The sequence below is a fragment of the Orbicella faveolata genome, unplaced genomic scaffold (assembly GCF_042242905.1).
Source record: "Orbicella faveolata isolate gen_17 unplaced genomic scaffold, um_ofav_v1 contig_25, whole genome shotgun sequence".
Classification (NCBI taxonomy): Eukaryota; Metazoa; Cnidaria; class Anthozoa; order Scleractinia; family Merulinidae; genus Orbicella; species Orbicella faveolata.
In genome coordinates this window covers 16,602,430-16,624,128 of record NW_028301553.1, presented here as the reverse complement: position 1 = coordinate 16,624,128, position 21,699 = coordinate 16,602,430, and the positions used below count along the sequence as shown (strand labels likewise).

At 39.8% G+C, this 21,699-nt stretch overlaps 1 protein-coding gene and 1 pseudogene across 1 annotated transcript; both read left to right on the top strand.

Moving 5' to 3' along the window:
* The first annotated feature begins 5,882 nt into the window (after positions 1-5,882).
* Positions 5,883-20,333, top strand: LOC110052263 (sialin-like). The gene is made up of 11 exons (XM_089294228.1): positions 5,883-9,029; positions 9,148-9,507; positions 9,992-10,028; positions 10,413-10,612; positions 10,748-10,835; positions 16,095-16,181; positions 16,578-16,708; positions 17,155-17,304; positions 17,539-17,668; positions 18,403-18,647; positions 19,042-20,333. Exons 2-11 carry the CDS (start codon positions 9,268-9,270, stop codon positions 19,192-19,194), a joined length of 1,461 nt encoding a protein of 486 aa, XP_089150354.1. The 5' UTR covers positions 5,883-9,029; positions 9,148-9,267; the 3' UTR covers positions 19,195-20,333.
* Positions 19,983-21,658, top strand: LOC149109165 (uncharacterized; annotated as a pseudogene).
* The last annotated feature ends 41 nt before the right edge of the window (positions 21,659-21,699 follow it).

Sequence of the window (21,699 nt, the reverse complement as noted above, 5' to 3'; positions counted from 1 at the left end):
TCTATTCTAAACGGTCACTTCTCAATCGATTCTCAAGATGTAAGTCGAAACATACGACACGTCAGGTTAAATGAATTTTGTTTTCCAACGTGCGTTTTATCGTCATGTTTGTCACTGCAGTCTGTTTGTTATTCCTTATAAAGCTACTGATGGCCAAAGAAAAAGAATATTTAGGATATTTAATTTTCTAAGTGACGGCTATCCCCAGGCGTCTATCACCCTTGCACCAAAAATGTTGTCAAGAACTCGCATTCATGGCATATAATTATAAAGAATCGTAAACGCAGTGGAGTTTTAGATCGCCACGTACGTCAGATCAAGTGACCGAAAATTATTTCTACTTCAAACTGGACCTGCTCCTTCTTTTGGACGATGGGTACAACTGTGAATGAAGTCAACAACGATATAAAAACTAAGGTACCGTAATTAAGTTTCGCTTGTTTTTTATACTCCCCAACTCACTCGATGTGTAAATTGATTCAAAATCGATTAACATGCACGCTTTAAAAGTACATCTGCCTACATGTATGAACGAACAAGTGAATCCGTGTTTCGGTGTTGAAGTTCGTTATTTCGTGGTTCGATATTTACCTCTGAAAATTATCTTAAAACAAGTACAATCCTCTCTTATAACGATATTGTTTTTCCAGCCGAGGCTGAATATTCTTAATTTTCTGCCGATTGTAAGCTGAAAATGTTCTTGTGAATATTCTTAGATTATAGCGTATGACATTTCTGTTTTCGAATACATGTATTTGGTGACGGATGGTGTTATTAAAGTAATTTTGGAGCCAGCTTGCAGACCGTTGAAGCCGCCCATAACTTCTTGCAGAAATGTTATCAGCATCCACCATACGGCTAGTACTGACCGTTTTTGTTGCTTTTAGGCTGGTTTTGCTATTTAGAGACAGGAAGAATTTTATACGGTTTGGTTAAAAACATATAATTGTATAGTATTTACAAATTTTCAACACACAAAATTGTATTCTTTTCAAAATCGCAGCCTCGGGGTTTATTCTTAAAATGTGTTTAAAATTTTGCAAATTTCAGCCTCGATATTCTTACAAAACATATTCTTATAAAAAAGAAAAAGTGTATTTGCATACATAAAAAATTCACTTTTAGCTCCAATTGCTGGTTTTCAGTGTCACGCAATTCAAAATAGATCAAAATCAAAAGCAAAACCGGTGTCACAGTGATATGTGTATCCCCGTGATATGTGTATCCCCGCACACATATCACTAGTGATCTGTGTATCCCCTGTGGGGATACACAAAACACTGATACGCGCCTGGGCATTCAACGAACAAAATGGCGACTCGGTTGCGAGGTTCCGACGAGCGCTGTAAAGAGTAGAAGAAACCAGAAATGAATTCGCGCCCAACGGAGCAGATTAGGATTTCTTGAGTTTGGTTGAGTTCCAACCGACTCGATTGTATATCTGACTAAAACTTCGAACAGCGGATACGCACATCACTAATTATTTCATGGCGCAGTGATCTCAGTGTGTATCCCCTAAACACAGCCGTTAGATTGGCTATCTGCTTGATCGAAGAAAATGGCCAATTATTGCCGAAACGTGCTGGCTGCTTACTCGCTACGACGTTTATACCCAGGTTGAGGTTTGCGGAGTTTGCAACTCGAATGTCTAAATATCTAAACTGAAATCGCGTGCAGGGGATACACATATCACTAATTATTTCATGGCGCAGTGATATGTGTATCCCCAGAAACACAACTGTTATAATATAGCGCATCAACCTTGTCAAAACTGCAGGCAATATTAGCACCCGACGTTTTTACACGGCTTGGGTTTACTGAAGTTTGAAACTCGATAATTCCACTAAAAACGCGTGCACGCGTGCACGGGATAATAAGGGATACACATATCACTGATTATTTCATGAACTAGTGATATGTGTATCCCCATGGACACAGCTGTTATATTGGCTTTCTACCCAAGAAGAAAAATGCCCATAACATTTGCATTGTCAAAACTGGCTTGCTAGAAATATTCACACCCGGCATTTATTCATAGCTTGGGATTTCTGGAGTTTCACTGACCTCGGTTGTACACATAGTACACCGTCGCCGACCGCATGCAGGGGATACACATATCACTAATTATTACATGGCGCAGTGATATGTGTATCCCCTGAAGACAGCCGTAATCTAGGCTAACTGCCGAAGAATAAACGTCGAATATTATGAAACGTGCTAGCAATATTCGCAGTATAGCAATGTATACAGCTTGAGACTTAACATATCTTACAAAAAGTCGAACTGAAAAGCGGGTGCAGGGGATACACGAGTGCCACTAATCATTTTATGGTGATCGGGTCGAAGCCGTGATATGTGTTTCACTCCACGAATAATTCAGATGCAAACAAGGCGATGAACAGTGGAGAATATGCGTTACTCGAGGGGTGAGAATGTACCGCGCAATTAATATCGTCCTAGAAATCCGGTGCCGTGAAACTCAAATTGAAATATATCTAGATCCATTTGGTGTTCAACTTTAAATTCATTATATCCTGCTCGCAGAAAACCAGTTAGGATCAAGAACACAATTCCAGCAGCAAATACGTAAACTTTTTCAACTACAAAAATTGAGATTTGTGTTTTAAGCCTGTTTGGGTTAGTTGTTCGTCCAGTAAGCGACCGGACGACGAGAGCGCTTTCAAGGAGGATATTGCTTTTTTAAAGTAGAGGGGAGGGGGGTGGGGGATACACATATCACTGGTCGCCATTTTGGAGGGGATACACATATCACTAGTGTTATGTGTGCGGAGATACACATATCACGGGGATACACATATCACTGTGACACCTGTCAATAGATAAAGTCCACAATCTGGGAAATGAAAGAAGGTAAATGTGCGAAGGCTCTCGCCAAAATTCTGGTCACAGTAATTTTTCCTATGCGAGATATGCGGAGAAATTTTTTACCCAAATTTATAGAGATTTGTATGGAGACGCCATGCTGGTGCCCATCCGTATGGGCACCAACATGGCGGCCGGAAACCAACAGAAACATCTGTCACTGAGTTTTGCTACAAAAGCGTGAATTTATCCCTCGAGGAACTCTAAAACATTAAAATAATACTTTTTCTAAGACATGAACTGTTCAGATAACCAAGTTCCCCGAAACAAGTCACTTTTTTAACCATCATGACAGCTCTTTAGGCCGTCATGTGAATGCCGCGTCACGCAAAAGCTTAGAAATTCGGGCGTAGCGTTTCAAGAAACCAAGAACCCATTCGGAGCGAAAATTTGTATAAATATTAGTTTTCAACTGCTCTTATACATCATTTAAGTAAAATCTCAGGAAGATCAATAGTTTTGTAATTCGAATTTTGGTGACGTCATGTGAAAACCAGCTTTTGCGGGTGTACAGCAGCTGTATCGTCGCCAAATAGCTCTTGATCGACTTATGAACGCGCCAGAGTTTTCTTTGTTACTGTTTTTATTTCTTGTGGAGCCCGTCCAGACCTCTTGTTTTTCCTAGTTTCACTCGGGAAAAGTAGTTCGCGCTGATCTTTCTATCTATTTTTCCCTGTCTCTGATTACTTGTAGCTGTGTTCGGCAAGAATTTGATCGTTTAGCAACACTTCCTGAATCTAATCTTTCACATCTTTATCTTATCTTAGATAGTGTAGCTAAAGTTTCGCACCTAATCGAAGATGCATCGTCTTAGGGTATCGTGATGTAAGCCTTATGTTTTAGAAAATAAACTGCAATAGAGTGTAATAAAGTCTATTTCTCGTTAATTCTTTAATTGTGAACACGAGAGTGAATACTCAGAGCAATCTCGGTCGAAATCTCAGCGGTTCGAAATCAAAATGTTGGGTGCGAACTCGGATGGTGCGAACTCGGATGGGGCGCACTCAATAATTTGGTGCGAAACCTCCCCAAGTATTCATAAATGATTTCCAAGGCGCTGATATTACCCTGGCTACGAGAGTCATTAATTCCGCGGCTTTCTCTTCTCTGCGTAGTAGCTAACAGGAGAACTACGACCAGTCTTACACGGACGTTCTTTGGACTCGGCCAAACGGAGTGGCAGGTGAGTCCCAAACACAAACGCTATCAGAGTAGCGGGAACTTTTCTCGGTGACCGCGCCATACTATAAGGAGTACACTAGTCTGCTATGACTCATAAGGCTCCATTTATATGGTCTCGAGTACCCGAGACAATCCTCACCTTGAGGCAATGTTATCGAGCGATTTGTGAAAACATTGTCCCTGTAGGCCGAGTCAAATACATCCTGCATGATTATTCATAACCCTTAATATCCCTATTTCTTTAAGTCTTCCTTGCTCATTCGATCACAGTGGGTTTTGCCCGGTTAATTTTCACTTCTTTAATCTAGGTATTACGTGACACTCGGCACGCCGAGAGTTGTCCCGGTTAGGCGAGCCAAAGTGTTTATATGAAGAAAAGTTGTCCCGCCCGCGAGGGTTACCCTACCTGCCGAGGCGAGACAACTTTCCCACACGAGTTGTTTCGCCCACCGTGGTCGAATTTTACAAAGAAATAAGTGAAAAATTAGCTCGGCGCGGCCTGGGTAACTCGGGGTAAGGTTTTTCTCGGCTAACCAAGACCATATAAACGGGCCCTCAAATTGACAAGTTCAGTTGGTACTCCTAAGTCATAGTTGTAAGTAAGTTGCTTGAACAAGTGCATGATAAAAATAATCGCCACGAATTTCCCTCTGAGCGCGTTTAGCCCTAGGGAAAGAAATAGGGAACCCCAAGTGGGGCACCACAACAAGGAAGCAAACATGTGCACTCTCAAGACAGTAAACGGAAACGTGGCCCAGGGACACGCCGCAACGACTTTTCCCTTTGTGTAGATCCTGATATGTCCTTTTAAAGTCGTCCCATGAAGTTTAATTAGGGGTCAGTCTCTTTTCCCTCCATTGCGATTGCGATTCCCGCGCTCTCCGGCCTCATGCGATTTGCCCTCGACATCTTCCTTTCTCTTACTACTTTTACTTAGTAGGCGTGACGGAATTTGAATGCATTGTAATTCAATTAAAACTACGTACTCTGAGAGGAAGAGTAGAGAAATCGATTGGTGCGGGCACTTACGATGAAATTTATCACACGTTTGCTCCTGGCCGTTTCCAAAGGATCGCGCAGAATTGCTGAGCTTATACGGTTTTGGACGTTTTACTTTTCTCGCGGCTCTCATGCGACTTCATTTCTGAAGCTCATCTGGAAGGCGAATGAAGACAGAACATACGGGCGAAATGATTAGGTTTGTTCTGTTTGTTCAACTTCTACGAATTTATCTTTGAATTTCCTCGCGATCAAAGGATTGACAGTGTCAGTTACGCGCGGAAAGTTCATATCAGTTAAGCACGCCTTGTTATGTTATGGATAGCAAACGTCCCGGTTTCATTAGTGCTCAATCATATTTGCATTTAGTGGAATTTTATTAGTATACTAATGCAAATGCTGTAATATGATTGGCTGAGCCATCAGAACACTATCAGCCATTAGTGTGCAGTGGCTGGAGGTCGTCTTGGCGATGGCGACGTTTTTTTCGTTTTTCCAAAGTTTTGGAGGAAAATTTTGATGCAAATGGATAATTAAATTTCTGAGAAGTCAAAATGAAGGACATTTTCGATTTCTTGACAAGAAAGTTGAAAGTATTGAAGAAACTGTTGCGCGCGCGCACACAACTTCAAGTTTAAATGACAATTCAATCCAAGCGATCTTTTTCAGGCGCAAAATTTAATAATACGTCAAGGAATAATTGAAAACCGTATTTGAAGTAAATTTTAGTAAGAATTCTACTAAAACAATTAGATTATTCCTCTCGATTTCTATGAAGTAATAGCTGATTCGGCCTTCGGCCTCATCAACTATCACTTCATAGAAATCTCGAGCTCATAATCTAATCGTTAAATATAGCAAGCTTTAAAAACAAAAAACATCTTGGTTTCTTTTCATTCTTTGAGCTGCTCACCGCCAATGGAACTCTTTTAGCACACAAACAATTCTAATTGTAGAAGACCTATTTTCGTTAGTTTATTAGATCTGCAGAAAACGCCAACAAAATAAGCCTAATGTGAAAATAAGCCCACACTTTCAACAGAGAGATGGTGTTGTACGCTTTTTCAGGCCGGTGTGCTGGGTGCGCGAAACTCAAAAAGAGTTCTCTACACTTTTTTTTTTTCCTATAAGAATATCATTTTTCCGACTCGGGATGAACTAACCCGTAATTCTTATTTTTCTATTTTTTTATTTTTTTTTTTTATTTTGAAGTAATTTTGGAGCCAGACTACAGGCAGTAAGCCTAATTTGACCCACATTACATATGGCAGAAATTTAATTAGCGTTAAACGTACAGCTAGTGCTGAGTTTGCTGGGTTTTTTGGCCAGTTTTGCCGTTTAGAGAAGGAAAGAACAATGCTAATGAGAGAAGTCAATCGTGACAAAAGGTTATTGCCATAAATCGACCTAGAACCTCATGGGAACCAAGAAGGTAAGGTAGGTTGATCTCTATTCATAAGTATACTCCTCAGTTCGTACCATACAAATCCTTATATTTCGACTGATGTATAACCTGAAGACTACTGTATGTACAGGGACTCTCATTTGCGAGCTTGGACCACCCGTAAGACAAGATAATACATTGGACAGGGCGGGCACTTTGTCTCTGGACTTATATTAAACTGAAACGGTCTGGAAACCAGTCGACTAGAATTTACTGAAAGGCACAGAAAGAGTTCCAAGCCAAAGTAATAAGCCGCCGAATTCAAATGAGCATGCCAGTTTACCAACACCAGAGTATTCTAACAACGAACAAGCTCGAATTTTCTAGGGCATGAATTTTTTTTTCTCACCTTTAGGTTTGGCATGATTTTTTTGGTGGGCAATAGCTTGTGCAAGTATTTGCTTAACATCAAAAATCAAAATCATAATAGTAGAAAGCACTTGCTCGATTTTTCCCCCATGGCTCCCCGTGCAAATTTTTTTATTCAGCAGTTTTTGCCGTGCGGGAATGTCTTTTGTTTTTTGGAAATTGCCCAACGCCTTCTCCCTCAAAAAAATATTGGTCCGTGTTGGCTCTCAATGATCTCCCCGAGACCACCTTGTGCGCCTAAAAAGGTTTACCCGAGACCACCTTGCGCGCTCTGCTGTCTCTACCGCGATTTAGCCTAAATACCTTTCAGTATCACCGCCACGCTACTAGCGAAATTGGCGCAATCGATCGTGACGCTTTCTTTCGTTTTATTCCCAAATAAAAATGTCTTCAACTTGCATTTGCTAACTTTATTACTGCCTTTCCTGTCCGACTAGTTGGGTGATACTAAAACAATTAGACCCTTCGCCCTCAAGGGCCACGGGCCAATAGCCCATTCGGCTTCGCCTCATGGGCCATTGACCCATAGCCCTTGCAGGCTGCGGGTCTAATTGTTAAATATTTACGCGATTGCTCCTATATGGCTCCACGGGATTAAGCCTCTGGGCCAAAACCCTACGGGGGTAAAAACGTGCCTACCCCGTTTAGGTTTTAAATTTTGTAGGAAGGTTTATTGGCAGACGTCTATCGTCTTTCTTGAAATTTTTGCGATGTTTTCCAACGATCAATTTTCGCAAATTTTTCATAAGTTTCCTAACCAAATCACTGACGCGTGAGAAACTAGTTGAAACGAAAATAAAACAAACGAGAAGCGTTTTTGTTTTCTCGACACTTATTGGCATACGAGAATTACTGTAGTCAACTTTGTTAAAAAGTTATTTGGGACTGCCATGGGAGAATGTGAAAGCTGTACTCAATGAACTGAGCGCAGATAGGGACCGTGATGCAGAGAACAAACATGCTGGTATAGAGGGTCGTACAGGGAGGTCTCTGGCACGGTTCACGAACGGAAAAAATAGGGAATCACGGATCACGGATATAAAAATTTCGCTTTCCCGAATCACGAAAATAAGCAAGTAAGATACTCTTTTTAATGACCTGTTCTTATACTAGTAGCAGTGTTTGAAGAAAGTAAAATCGCGAAAGGCTAAGTCAAGGCTCCGTATTGCAAATCGCATACCTAATTCACTCTCGATAGAAAACTGAAAAACTCTCGGTAGACGACTCTAACCATTCGGAGGACTTGAGTCTGAAAATCACGAAGAATAGAGTGGTAAAATCACGAATATCGGTTAATAATTCAGGTTCTTCACGGGTCACGCAAAAACTTCAGGTCACGAGTCACGAAGAATAATTTCCTAAATTCACCTTTCACGGAAAATAAAATTAGCTAATCACGCATCACGAGAATACCCCTGTAAGACCCTCGGTATAGGAAGAAAATTAACGGAGTCTTCTGAGTGAAATGTTAAACTTGATATTCGCTTGTGTAGGCAAAACATTAAATTTCTTACATATACAAATTCCCTAAGTCAACGCGACACTCTTCGTAGAAAATTCCCATAACTTGTATATATAATGGTCTGACTGAAAAAAAAAAATTAACTATATATTATAATACAACTTATGTCATAGCTAATGGGTCATTCATTTATTTTTTTTCTTTCTTTTACCGGAGTCATTAATATTTTAAGCAATAGAACACACAATTTTATTGTTCTTCGACGCGGGTAACAAAAACTAAAACCTGGACTCATCGATAAATCACACCTTAGGTGAACAGGAGCAGAAAGCGAGAAATTATAAGGTCTTCGCGTGTTTTACTGTTATCGTTAGTGCAAAAAATGCTTTGAAAAACTATAGTAATATAGGAAAATCACTGTATAAAATGACCGGCATTCTCTATGTGCTGTGTAACGGGTAAAACAGTCAATATTGCTCCTAACCTGTCAGATCGGAAAGCGAGAACAAGTCATTTTGAGCTACTGAATAAACATAAGTGGCCTGTCGGAAAGGAACGTAACATCAATTATAACAGTTAGACCCATATCTAACAGTTAATTCAAGGTAAAACAAGTTTTGATATCAATGAACGTGGAAAACTGGCTTGCTAGAAATCGCCTTCCAATGTTAAAACGGACAAACAGTGCAGGTTTGTATATCATCGGGCCTTTTATCAGTCCAAGGCTACTTGGTTAGAATTTACTTGTTAAAATCTCAAGTGGTCTATTAACCTTTGTTATTTACTGAGTGATCTTATATTGTTTCAGCCTATTTCAGCCGAAGGCACGTAAGAATTTGAAGTGAAGAGGCGTTTAATTGATTAAGAAGAAGTGAAACAAAACTGGAAAAGCCCGAAAAAAAAGTAATAACGACACGAACCACATTCCATGAAGATGACACACGACAAGGAAGTAACGCAATCCGACAAGGAAATAACGCAATCCGAAAAGGAAGTAACGCAATCCGGCAGGACTTGTCCTTGTGGTTTCTTTCGGAAGCGTTACATGGTAGCCATGTTGAGTTTTTTCGGATTTGCGAACATCTACGCTATGCGAGTGAATCTTAGTATTGCTATTGCTGTTATGGTCGCTAACCAAACAGTTATACAAGATGGCAAGGAAATCCAGGTATTGTCTAACGTTTGTTGAGGGTTTTTCTACGTATTAAAACCGTAGTTGGTGGCTTCTCCATTTTATGCAGAACAACGTTTTCCTTTGCACTTAGCTGCAATCGTCAAATAACTAAGATTATGCCTAAAAGGAGAAAAACGGTACTACAGATGTTCATGTTTATTTCAACAATTTTCACGGAGTCCTTAAATATAAACATAAAGAACTTCTTCACGCATTCCAAGATGTAGACGCCTTTAATTCATAGATCTCAGATCTGTGTTCTACAAAAATACTTGGCATTTATAAGAAAATGTTTCACAACGCGTCAAAAAACAATAATTAAATTTAGGTCGCGCCTGTATCACCAACGTTGCTCGGAATATTGCAGCGTTTGTGCCTGGTTAACTGAATCGTTTGAGCCAAATAAGTTGAGTGCAATGAGCTAAGATTTATTGAACAAGATTTCCCAAGTGTCGTTTTTTATATTCCTTAAATGTAGGAACCTGCAGAATTTTCTTGGAGTACAAAAATACAAGGTGAGTTGAAATATGTATTTGGTATTGATCGAGAGCGGTCTGTATAGTAAAGTATAGAAAAACCGACCTTAAGACCGCAAATAGAACGATTGTAAGGCCCAGATTTACTTCAATTCGTCCATTTGTCTGTCAGTCCGTGGATAGTATTCGTTTTTTCCGAATTCCCCGTCGCTGACAAAACAACTCTTATGAAAGCATAGTTTTCTTTACCAACAAAGATATCAAACACAGTAACTGACAAAAATTAAGAATCATTCGGAAAAAGTTCAGAAAGCCTTCGTCTTTCTTGCTCGTTCAGTCCTTTTTGCCATTCTGTAAATATAAAAGCTGTTCGGTACGTTTATCCGGAATAATCCTGTTTCTGTTTTTTTTTCTTTTTTGCAGGAGTAGCTCTCAGTGCGTTTTACTATGGTTACATAGTGACTCAGCTACCAGGTGGAGTTCTGGCGCGAAAATTTGGCGGCGCCACCATGCTTGGCCTTAGTGTGGGTACCAGTGGCGCTCTGACGCTGTTGACACCTTTAGCTGCGCGTGCGCATGTTGGGGTCTTGATTGCCTTGAGGATTGCAATAGGAATGGCAGAAGTAAGGAACACAACTATTTCGTTATTATTTGTGTTATAGGATTCTTTGTTTCTTTTATTCATTGATGCTTATCACATCCTCGCATGTTTTTATAAATCTCGTCTTTCTGCTGGAATTTTTTTCCTGTCTTGCTAGGGATTTGTATACCCAGCCGGGCATGCGCTATGGAGTCAGTGGGCTCCTCCTTTAGAAAGAAGTAAATTGGCAACACTCAACCCCGCAGGTACTTATCAAGGTCATTAAAGGTGCTTTTTCAATCTTGCAAGAGTAGCGAAAGTTGCTATAGATTCTTTGGCGGTGGTGCTCAAAATCAAGAAGCTTCCATTTTCTTGCCAGTCATCAAGATTGATGCGGCACATGCTCCGCTCTCGTGAGAAGACTGGACTTAAGGACGTTCGCGCACTTTGTTACAGCGCATCCTTTCTGCATACAAAATGCATGTCGCAGAGTCATGTCATGTCATACACCAAGCGCGTCCGCTAAGAAAGAAATAGAAGCAAGTATAGGGGTTGACACCAGATGCGCGAACCTCGCCCACAGTTTACTCTCTTGGGTGCTCGATGACCCCTACTTTTCTTTCTGTAGATCAATTTCTTTTCCGATTTTATCCATTTTAACAAAAAACAGGAAAAATCTGTTCGTGAGAAGTTACAAATATTTCATTTTTCTGCTCTCGTGTGAGCGAAGTTTTCCTCAAATGTGGACTGGCAAGGCTAATATTTATTCTTTTTCTAGCCCTGTTTAACCTCAAGAAACGACATCAGCTCCAAAAGTTTACTTAATATACTTAGTTGTGATGAATTGAGTACGCTTCACCTTATCTAAATTTCACTAGTGTAGCTTTTTTTATGTCCGACAGTCTGAAGCTAAGTTCGTCTTAAAGTAACGAAAACTGATCTCTAAATACGCATGGTCTTCAACGCGCCTAATCGCGAAAACTGGCGAGCATGATGACCGAACCCCCATTTTTTTGGCCTTTTGTCAAAAGTTACTGCATAATAAGTTTTAAAAGATATATTCGTGGGAACATTTTGGGTGCGAACGTCCTTAAGGAAACACATTTGAGCCCTTTAATTATATAATTATTCTATTTTAGTAATTCAGTATCGAACGGTTAAGGGAGGCAAACTAGAAACATCAAGGTGGCTCAAAACAGTTTCCAACACTCAGATTTTGATGGCTCGTTACAACCACTCTTTATCACTGGAAGCTACTTGATGCTACAATCATGGTACAGTGGAATCCCGCTCTACGGACACCCGCTTAATACGGGCACCCCGATATTACGGACAGTTTCGTTTTCCCCGACGAAAAGCTCATATATTTTTTTCTAAAATTAACCCGCTTATTACAGACACCCGTTAAAACGGACAACGGACACTTTTCTGTGTCCCGAGCGACAAACTCTTATACATCGTCAACCCCGCTTTACGGACACTGTTTGTATCTGTGCATTGTCTATTGTCATTGTCATGATTATGTGCTAATTAGAGATTTTGTACCCTGGTCAAATTATGACAGATTTCGGCGGGTTAATACAATTTTATTACTAAATGAAACAGTGTCAAAATAGCATGACGCATTTGACCAGTTCTTTCTTCCGGTGCATTACCCAGTCTGTAGTCCTTATATAAAGTTTTCTACCTGATACGCTTACACAAAAGTTTCACTTTCTTGGTCTTTTGCTACAGTCCTTGCTTGTAGCCTTCTTCCTCTTTGACGTCTTATGCTTGCCACTATCAGCATCGGCCTCCGTTCGTATTGCTGGGTTGTTGCCAACGTCTATTAATTGTTCAAGTAAATCCACGTGCTTCCTAGGAGCATCAAAAATATAAACACACGGTATTTCCATACCAAGGCCTCCGCCCCGATTAACTGCGTCTCCACATACTTCAACTGATCCTCGATTAGTAGGCTTTGAAATAAAATGGGTGACTATACCAGTGCGGTTTTTAGTGTTTGCGACGTGATATGGAGTGTGGCCGATAACTCGACTTTCCTTTAGAACGGCGACTGCGTTTTTGTCCTCACCATTTTCCGGCTCTGGTTGCTAAGGCAAAATTTCACCGCCTGTAGAAGTCCACCAGTCCTTGTAAACATGAAATCCTCTTATCCAGGAAGAAAGTCAAGAAACCGAAAGTCAAGTCAATGAAGGAAGCCATAGCAATGCTGGAGGACGTGACGGAATATCTAACAAATGAAAACCTTACGGCAGCAGCGAATAACCTTTCCAAGGTGTTGTCTAACATTCAGTCCATCTGGCTGAATCGAAAACTAAATTAGATGCGTCAGTACAACGAAAAGTCACAGATTCTTTGAATGAGTGAATGAGTCTGTTGAGGAGTTTAAGAAGAGTAGACAAAATTTAAACTTATCTTAAAAACTTAAAGTGCACCTAACCCCAAAAAGTTTTTTTCGCTAGAACGAATCTACTTATTATTTGAAATAGTTCTGCGAAAAAATTTTTGAATTCCGTTAAATCCTCGATTTTCTGTGCCACGACGAAATCTCGAAAATAGCTCCAAAACACCGCCATTTTGTTTCACGACCGAGTTTGAGGAGAATGGGTCCAGCGGTTCCTGTGACGTCTACCCAGGAAGGTTGGATATCTCATTTCCTCTCATTTCCTTCAGGATGGTACAATACACATTCGAAAAGTGCGCAGAAACGCCTTCCAGAGGTGCTATCGGCTGTTGCAGCAATATTCCAGATCTAAAGAAAGATATACTGTACAATTTACTGACGATGATCGACTAATGGTGCAATAAAGACGTAAACGGTGGTTGATTTTGTCGAACCGAAAGAAGCGAACTGAATCTGTGAGAACCATTGAAGAACTCTCACTGGAATTTGTTCCGCAGACTTTCGAACGCTGCTTTCATAAATTTTCTGCTTAAAGCTAACCAGCAATTTGTAGAAATACTACCTACAACCTATATCTTCCAATCCCGCAGTATTTATAACATAACCGGCAAAGTTGTGTGATCCGGTCATGATCAAGAAGCGTTATACTGATATGTAAATAAATCGCAACTGTACGCCGCTAACCAACACTTATTTCTCTTTCGATTTAGATGAAAGTCGAAGATTAATCCTCTAGAATTACATGATAACAAAATTGTTAGACTCACAGAGTTTTTCGAAGGTTTGGAAATCAGCAGTGCGACAAAGATTCTGTGCAATAGCGTCGAAAATATGACCGCGTAACATTATCTGCGGACCGCTAAGGGAACACATCCTTTTCGCTTATCCGACGAATTTCACTGCAAACTTTGAGAACAATTTACATTGGTTATTTGGAGTTATGACTTAAAACGTGTGACAATGTGAAATCGGTAATTGTATGAAATGTTTCCTTCCGCCTTGCTTCCCGCAGCTTCAAAAATACAGGTCCAAACAATACGATTTTCAATCGATCGAAGCCAATGTTTTGGAGGTCATCAAGTCTCGAAAACTGCAACACGTACGTCGCTCTTATAAACATGAAGCATTCAACTGAAAGTAAAACACAAACTGGATTTAACAGAACCTTGACAAAATACATTCTTGGTAAGGACAAATGTAAACGGGCTATAAACACACGTGGGAATCTTATGTTTAGTTGACGAAATTACCATCCAAAGCAGTCCTTGAGTTTTCTTTCCTGCTTTTCGTTTGCCTGCTCCTCCACTTCGTATCTAGCTTTCCATTCCTAATATACAAGCAGCTCGTCCGCAAAGACGTCTTCCCCGTCGTCGCTTGAAATATTGTAAATTGCTCTCAAAGCTCTAAGCAGTGAGTTCACAGTTGTCGAACGTGCTCGATCGAAGTTTATTTCGGAGCCTTCCGAATCGAAACTTAACTCTGACTCCAGTGACGAAAAGAAATGATTCAGAGACAAAACTTGGACGTTTTAGCCCCAAAATACATCGGAACGATTAGTTTTGCGTTCTATTTTCTCGAACAAATACAGAGAGTTGACTGAGGCGCTATTGTGTTTGGTTCCTGGGTAGACGTCATCAGGTACCGCCGCCCCAGACTCCCTAAAACGCGGTCGTGAAACACTTAATCGCGACTTTGAAAGGGCATAGAAAATCGAGGATTCAACCAAATTCAAAAATTTCTTCGCCCAAATGCTTCAAATAAAGTCTAGATTCGTTTTAGCGAAAAAAAATTTTGGGGGTTAGGTGCACTTGTTACAGTTCCAGTTGCAGAAGAAGCTAAACGAAGAAGAAGCTAAATATTATAGATATCATAGATATTTTAGATTTTAAATTTTGGACTGTTAATTATTTACATAATAGATATTTCAAATCTTTAAATTTTAGATTGTCAATTATTTACTTAGCAGATATTTCAAATTTTTAAATTTTAAATTGTTAATTATTTACGTAATAGATATTTTAAATTTTTAAATTTTAGATTGTAATTTTAGTTAGGGGACCTAAATAGGGATAACCTCATGGTCCTCCTTTTCAAATACTCTTTGTACTCTGTATTTGAATAAAGTATTATATTATACAAACACCATTTTAATGTTGCTAAAGTACTCTGCTATATTCCTTGTGTAAAGTAACGTCATGGACTTTTTCAACTGATTTCAAGAACAGTCTGTACAACATAAAATTTATTTTAGTCCAAGAGTGATACAGTTAATGATTTGTAATTTACAGTACAATTAAAACGTTTTGTTGCCGTACAAGTGTCGGCCTTAGTGTTTGTATCGATAAAACACGTGTCCGTGACTTTTTTCCGAGGACCCCGGTTAATACGGACACCCCGTTAATACGGACATTTTGGCATGTCCCCTTGGTGTCCGTATTAACGGGGTTCCACTGTATCAAAAATCTGCCCAATCATTGGTGAACACGTTGTTATCATTTTCATGACACAATAGGTTACCATAGCAACAGTTGACCTCCTAAAAACACCCTTAATTACAGCTTTAGGGGCTTGTAATTCAAAAACGGCACAGTGAAATTTTTTTATACTATCAACTTTTGATAAGCATGATGAGACGCAACTTTTGGAAAAGTTTTAAAAAAATCTGTAGGTAGGGTTCAAAGTCACCTTAAATTTTCGAAAATAAAAATGTCACGAAATGTCACGAAAATTATAACAACGTGTTCACCAATGATTGGGCAGTTTTTTTGACACCATTATTGTAGCATCAAGTGATAAAGAGTGGTTATAACGACCCATCAAAATCCAAGTGCTGGAAACTGTTTTGAGCCACCTTAAACACCATGGTCAGCTACCACACAAACCAAAGGTTTTAGGTCATCGAGTTATCAGCTCGTTTTAATTTAACTGCTTGCCTTATTTTGACCAAAGTCTCAGTTAGGGAAAGTCATAAAGAGAATTTCTCATTACCCCAAATACTTTGCTTATCTCCCTCGGCCGTTATTGATAAAATAATTTTGTATTATTCTTATTAATTGATCATATTATCAAGTCTGTCTCTGAAGATAAACCGAAACATACATCTCTACCGTATTTTCAGGATCAAGACTGGGTATTATCATTTCTATGTTCCTTTCAGGCCACTTGGCCTATAAAGTCGGTTGGTCCTCAATATTTTACGTCTTTGGTAAGTGAACGAACGAATTTGATAATTTTATTAATATTGTTTCAGTTTTGATCTTTAACGTGGAGAGAGAGAGCGCTGAGGTGACGTACCTGCTCCTGTAATTTGGGGAATCCCGAAACAGCCTTAAAGTCGTTGGAAACTGGCATCGAGCACTCCCAGATTCGAACCCTAGCTGAGTCCGGCATTGTGTTGTGTCCTTTGGGCAAGATACTCTCTTCACACAGTGCCTCTCTCTTCCCAGGTGTAAACAGAAAGGATACTGGTAGGAGAAATTGACAAAACACTTAAGACTTAAGACTTAAGACAGTTCTCTCCTCTCTCCTCTCTATCCATTGCAATACAACTGACGCGTTCAGGTTGGAACTACTTTAGTAAACTTGCGACTTCTCTTTGCAGGAATTAGTGGCATATTATGGTCTGTAGTCTGGTTTACACTGGTAAGGAATTCTCCATCGCAGCAGCCGTGGATTCCCGCCAAAGAGTTACGTTACATTGAAAATAGTCTAAGAGATGACTTACAGACTAAGGTATGGGGGCAATATTTCCTTCATTGCCAAAAGTCTATGTGGGTGACAAGACTGACCTAAAAGGTTAGGCGGGGAAATATTTCATTCCATTATGCTATCACATGACCTGGAAAGTGCTTCATCTAGTTGTCCGTTAAAGTTTTCATTGTTCGTTCCCGTTTTCATCAGATCTGGCGTCTAACAATCACACTTGGTCGTTTGCGTTTAAATGAAGTGGAAAATGATACTTTATTATATCAAATAAATGACAAATTTTAGGTGACTCGATAAATTTGTCTCTTTTTCGTTTGAGGATGACGAATGGTTAATACTTTCCTAAATACGCTTTCTTTGTTTTCTCGACAAAACCTATAAACTCAATTTAAGAACTAAAATGGAAAAATCCGTGACTACATGGCCAGTTTTTAGACCTAGACTAGGTCCACTGCCTTTTGTTTCTTTTGCAGGACGTACCTATTCCATGGAAGGCAATATTTTCTTCTTTACCATTACGGGCTATTGTTCTTGCCCACTTCACTCAGACCTGGGGTCTGTACACCATGATATCAGAGCTGCCTTTATATTTCAACCAGAGACTACACCTCGACCTTAAACAGGTAACCATAGCAACTCGGCAGTCAAATCCGCCAAGTTTGATCCCCCATCTTGGATTTCATAGTGTTTTTATTGCAACAGTTCATCGCTGTACCAGGAATAGACTACAGGGCCTTAACTGCAAATAATGATAAAATATAGGATGCATGATGTTGGTCTGTAATGTGCAACAAAAGTCAAATTAAATGCTTCCATTCATCTAAGCACTTTTTATTTTTTCTCTTTGCACTTTACAGACTTCCGCAGCGTCGGCCTTACCATATATTCTTGTGCTATTCGTAATAGTATTTGGAGGGCAACTTGCAGATTGTCTTCGTAAGTATTTCCTCAGCACCGGAGCGGTAAGGAAGATCTTCAATACATTAGGTAGGGTACATTTTGTATCTCTAATCAGATTCATCGAACAACAACAACAACAACAAGCCTTTGTTTCTCTTTGGACTAACAGAAATATTTTTTCAAGGTTACATATTAACAGAGTTTTTTCCGTGCTACCGGGGTTAGGAGCAGCTCCGTCTATTTCAGTTGTTTGGAGCTCTACCTTGAGAAAAAAATGTTTCTCGTGACGCCCTTCGACCCATTCGACCAATCCACTAGACGAATTTAGGGCAGGTATGTTTTGCAGGTTGCAGGTTGAAAACTCGACTTTTAAGTCCGCGTGAGTCTACTTAGCACTTCGGTTAGCCTGAATAGCACTCCGGTTAGCCAAAATTAGCTTAGGTTGCTTGCGGTTAGCCTTTATACTGGGGTTTATTCGACCTAAACTTAAATAAATAAGTCGTTTCAACCTGCAACCTACAACCTGCAAAAAATACCTGCCGACGAATTTGCCTTAAGCAAAGTCACCAATATGGAATCTCATAATCATCTGAGTAGGCCATTACCGAGTTGCCTTTGCCTCTGTGTCAAAACGAGTCAAGTCGAGTGCGACACCATTCATTTAAAAAGGTATTCCCATTACAGGTTCATGTCCATGCAAATCAAACTCATTTTTGCACGAGGACTCGTTTTGAAACCGAGGCACGAGGTAACTCGGAAATGGCCCGTTGAGAACACAGACACCATTTAACCAGGTTATAATCTTTGTTTTCCTTTTGCAGGATTTCTACCGATGATTGTTTTTCCAATCGCGGCAGGATACGTCACGTCAACTGACTACACGACTGCCATCATGATGATGACCTTAGGAATAGGTCTGAATGGTTTTGCTGAGTCAGGCTTTCTGATCAATCATCTGGACATTGCACCAGCCTTTGCCAGTGTTCTGTTAGGAGTCACTAACACAGCTGGTACTTTGTCAGGAATAATTAGCCCCACACTGACGGGATTTATTGTTCAACATCATGTAAGAGAGCATGAAGTGTCCTTGACCCCTCTCCTTGTTTCTTCTTTCTTTGCTTGTCTCCTTCTTTCCTTACTTCCTTACTAGCCTGTTTCTTTCGTTCGTTCCTTCGTTCCTTCGTTCCTTCGCTCCTTCGTTTCTTCGTTTCTTAGTCCCTTCGTCTCCTCGTTCCTTCGCTCCTTCGTTCCTTCGTTCCTTCGTTCCTTCGTTCCTTCGTTCCTTCGTTCCTTCGTTCCTTCGTTCCTTCGTTCCTTCGTTCCTTCGTTCCTTCGTTCCTTCGTTCCTTCGTTCCTTCGTTCCTTCGTTCCTTCGTTCCTTCGTTCCTTCATTTCTAGTTTACTTGCTTGCCTGTTTGTTTTTTCCTTCTTAATTCTATTCTGTATTTCTTTTTCATCAGAGTGCCAAAGAATGGAGGATGGTTTTCTTCATAAACGGAGCGATTTATCTTGTTGGCGGAACATTTTATGTGTTGTATGCTTCTGGTGAAAAACAACCTTGGGCTAACGGAAACAAATATGAAAAACTTAGCACAGATGAACATGAGCAATAATTAACCCGGGAAAAAGAAAAGAAATATACAATATTATGATATACGAAATATTTCGTCACTCGGAACAGATATAGATATGGTTTTCTGATGTTTGGTAGAACGCCAACAGGCGACTATCAGATGATAGTGATTACCCATCAAAGTGGATCATAAATACAGCTTTCTTTTGCATGTGGATTTTAGCTTGAAGAGCGCTACGAGGAAATATTTTTTTGGGACTGAAAACCGCCGTAACTTACGAGTCAGTAAAACTTGAAACGGGCGCAGAGGTAAACGTTTCAAGATTGTGGAGAAAAGCTAAGTAAAAAGCGTTTTTGGTAGTAACAGTTGTCATAGAAAATTGTACATACGTGTGTAGATTTACCCTCCTCTGACGAGGATGCAACGTAAAATACGAAAAACCTAAGCGCTCCATAGCGGTTAAAAATTTTCATAAATAAATTATTGTTGTTTTCAGTTTAAGGCATGTCGCAACGGGAAAAATGAAGACCATTTAGTCGTGACCAATAATGAAATAGAGAGTCTATGTCTCGAGCCTATGGATTGATAATTATTCTTACAAATTTTATGTCAAAAAACTACATCTAAGTGCTCGAACTATCAGCTCATTGGTCCTCGACAGAAACACTCTATTGTTGTGTAAGGTACGACATAAAAAAAAAAGACATGACTTATTGGTTTTGTGCATTGGACTGCTAATCAAACGGTCCGGGGGCCCCTTTCTCGAAAGTCCCAGTAACTTTACGGCCCTGAAGCCATATTTTAAGATCTAAATATAAGGAAAAATAATGCGGGTTTTATCTCAAAGGCCAGACCATTCTGTTTCGTCTCCTGATATTGTTTATTATTTGAATTTTAAAACTATTAACATCTCGATCTTGAATGTAAACACGGCAAACGAAAGACAGCTTGTAGGGACCATTAATTACCGGGACTTTCGAGAAAGGGGCCCCGGGCTAGGTAACTACCACAGTGCCTCTCTTCACCCATTTATATTATGATAAATGAAACCATCACTTTATGCCACAGAGAGAGGCGCCTGTCTGATGGGCCGATTTCCTGTCAATCATACCCTTTTAAAGAAAATAAAAAAATGTTGTTATTAATAAAGTCTACAAAGGTCTGGCAAGTGCACCAAAGCTTATTTCCTGTTATTCAGTTTCGTTCTCTGCACGTTTTGCGTACCTATGAAACTTAATGGCACGAAACCTAACACCTGTGCCTAGTTAAATATCTCTGCATTTGCTGCGTCACCATAGCAGCAAATCCTAACGGTAAACTGTTCAGTAACATCCACGGTCACAATCAAGGTTCAGAATTTATTGAGTACAATTTATGACTCGAATCAACAACTTTTTAGAAACGGATTTCACTGGCAGTAAAAGCCCAGTATCTGATAATCACCGTTATCAGAAATGGTTCCCAACTAGATACGAAGGTCTACGTGAAACCGACCGATACTGGGCTTTTACTGCATTACCAAAGCCATGTTGACGTAAGGTATAAACATTCTCTACTGAAGACAATGTTAAACCGTGCGTGCAAACTCTCCTCGAATTGGCAGTTCTTCCATCAAGAATGTGAACGTCTTAAAATGGTTTTTGCTCGTCTGCATTATCCCAAAACCCTTGTAGAGAACACCATCAGACATTTTATTGAAATGAAAGTTACTGAGAATGTTTCTAAACAACAAGTATCCGATGAACAAGAATCTCCCATCAGAATTGTCTTACCGTTCAAAGACTAGAAATCGGCGAATGCGGTAAGACACCAACTCGGTGATCTCAGTCGAAAGATTGATGCCGCTATCCAGCCTGTTTACACAAGTCAGAAGATCAAAGGACAATTCAAACCAAAGGAACATAAACCTCCAATTGTGAATCAACAAACGCTGTTTACTATTACGAGTGTGGTCTGTGCGATGCAGACTATGTAGGCTTCACGAGTCGACACCTACATCAACGTGTGGAGGAACATAAGCGATCAACAATCGGCAACCACGTAAAGGATGAGCACGGAAAGGATCCAGAGACCATTGGAAGCAATTTCAGGATTTTGAAAAAATGTCAGAGTAAACTCGACCGTTTGATTTTTGAAATGCTTTTTATTCGTAAACTTCAACCGAAATTGAACAAACAGTGACTCGATCCGCGCGAAGCCATTTACTTAATTATTTTAATTACTTCACTTTGAAATCGTTTCCATCGCCTTAACGTTTTTATTACTCATGCCGCAATTTTCTTGTATTGTTTCTATGTAAATATTTTAGAATTTTAGTCAGTGTCTCATTAGCATTTTTATAATCGATTGTATATATTTGGGCGCATGCAAAACTTTTACTTTTCAACTTGAAAATGACCGTCGAGCGGTCGAAACGTCGTTGCTTTTTAACGTTAACATTTTTAGTGAAAACAATTTATGACGTTTTAAAAAGATATCTACAAGATTAAAGATGTCGTGTGCTGTTAGACAGGCGTTTGATGACTCTCCGATAATTGCAAGAGC

Excerpts from the sequence above, each read along its gene's own strand:
- LOC110052263 (XM_089294228.1), top strand. The coding sequence starts at position 9,268 with ATGAAGATGACACACGACAAGGAAGTAACGCAATCCGACAAGGAAATA. Across the intron at positions 10,029-10,412 it reads TTGGAGTACAAAAATACAAG|GAGTAGCTCTCAGTGCGTTT; the intron begins GTGAGTTGAAAT and ends TCTTTTTTGCAG. Across the intron at positions 10,613-10,747 it reads TTGCAATAGGAATGGCAGAA|GGATTTGTATACCCAGCCGG; the intron begins GTAAGGAACACA and ends CTGTCTTGCTAG.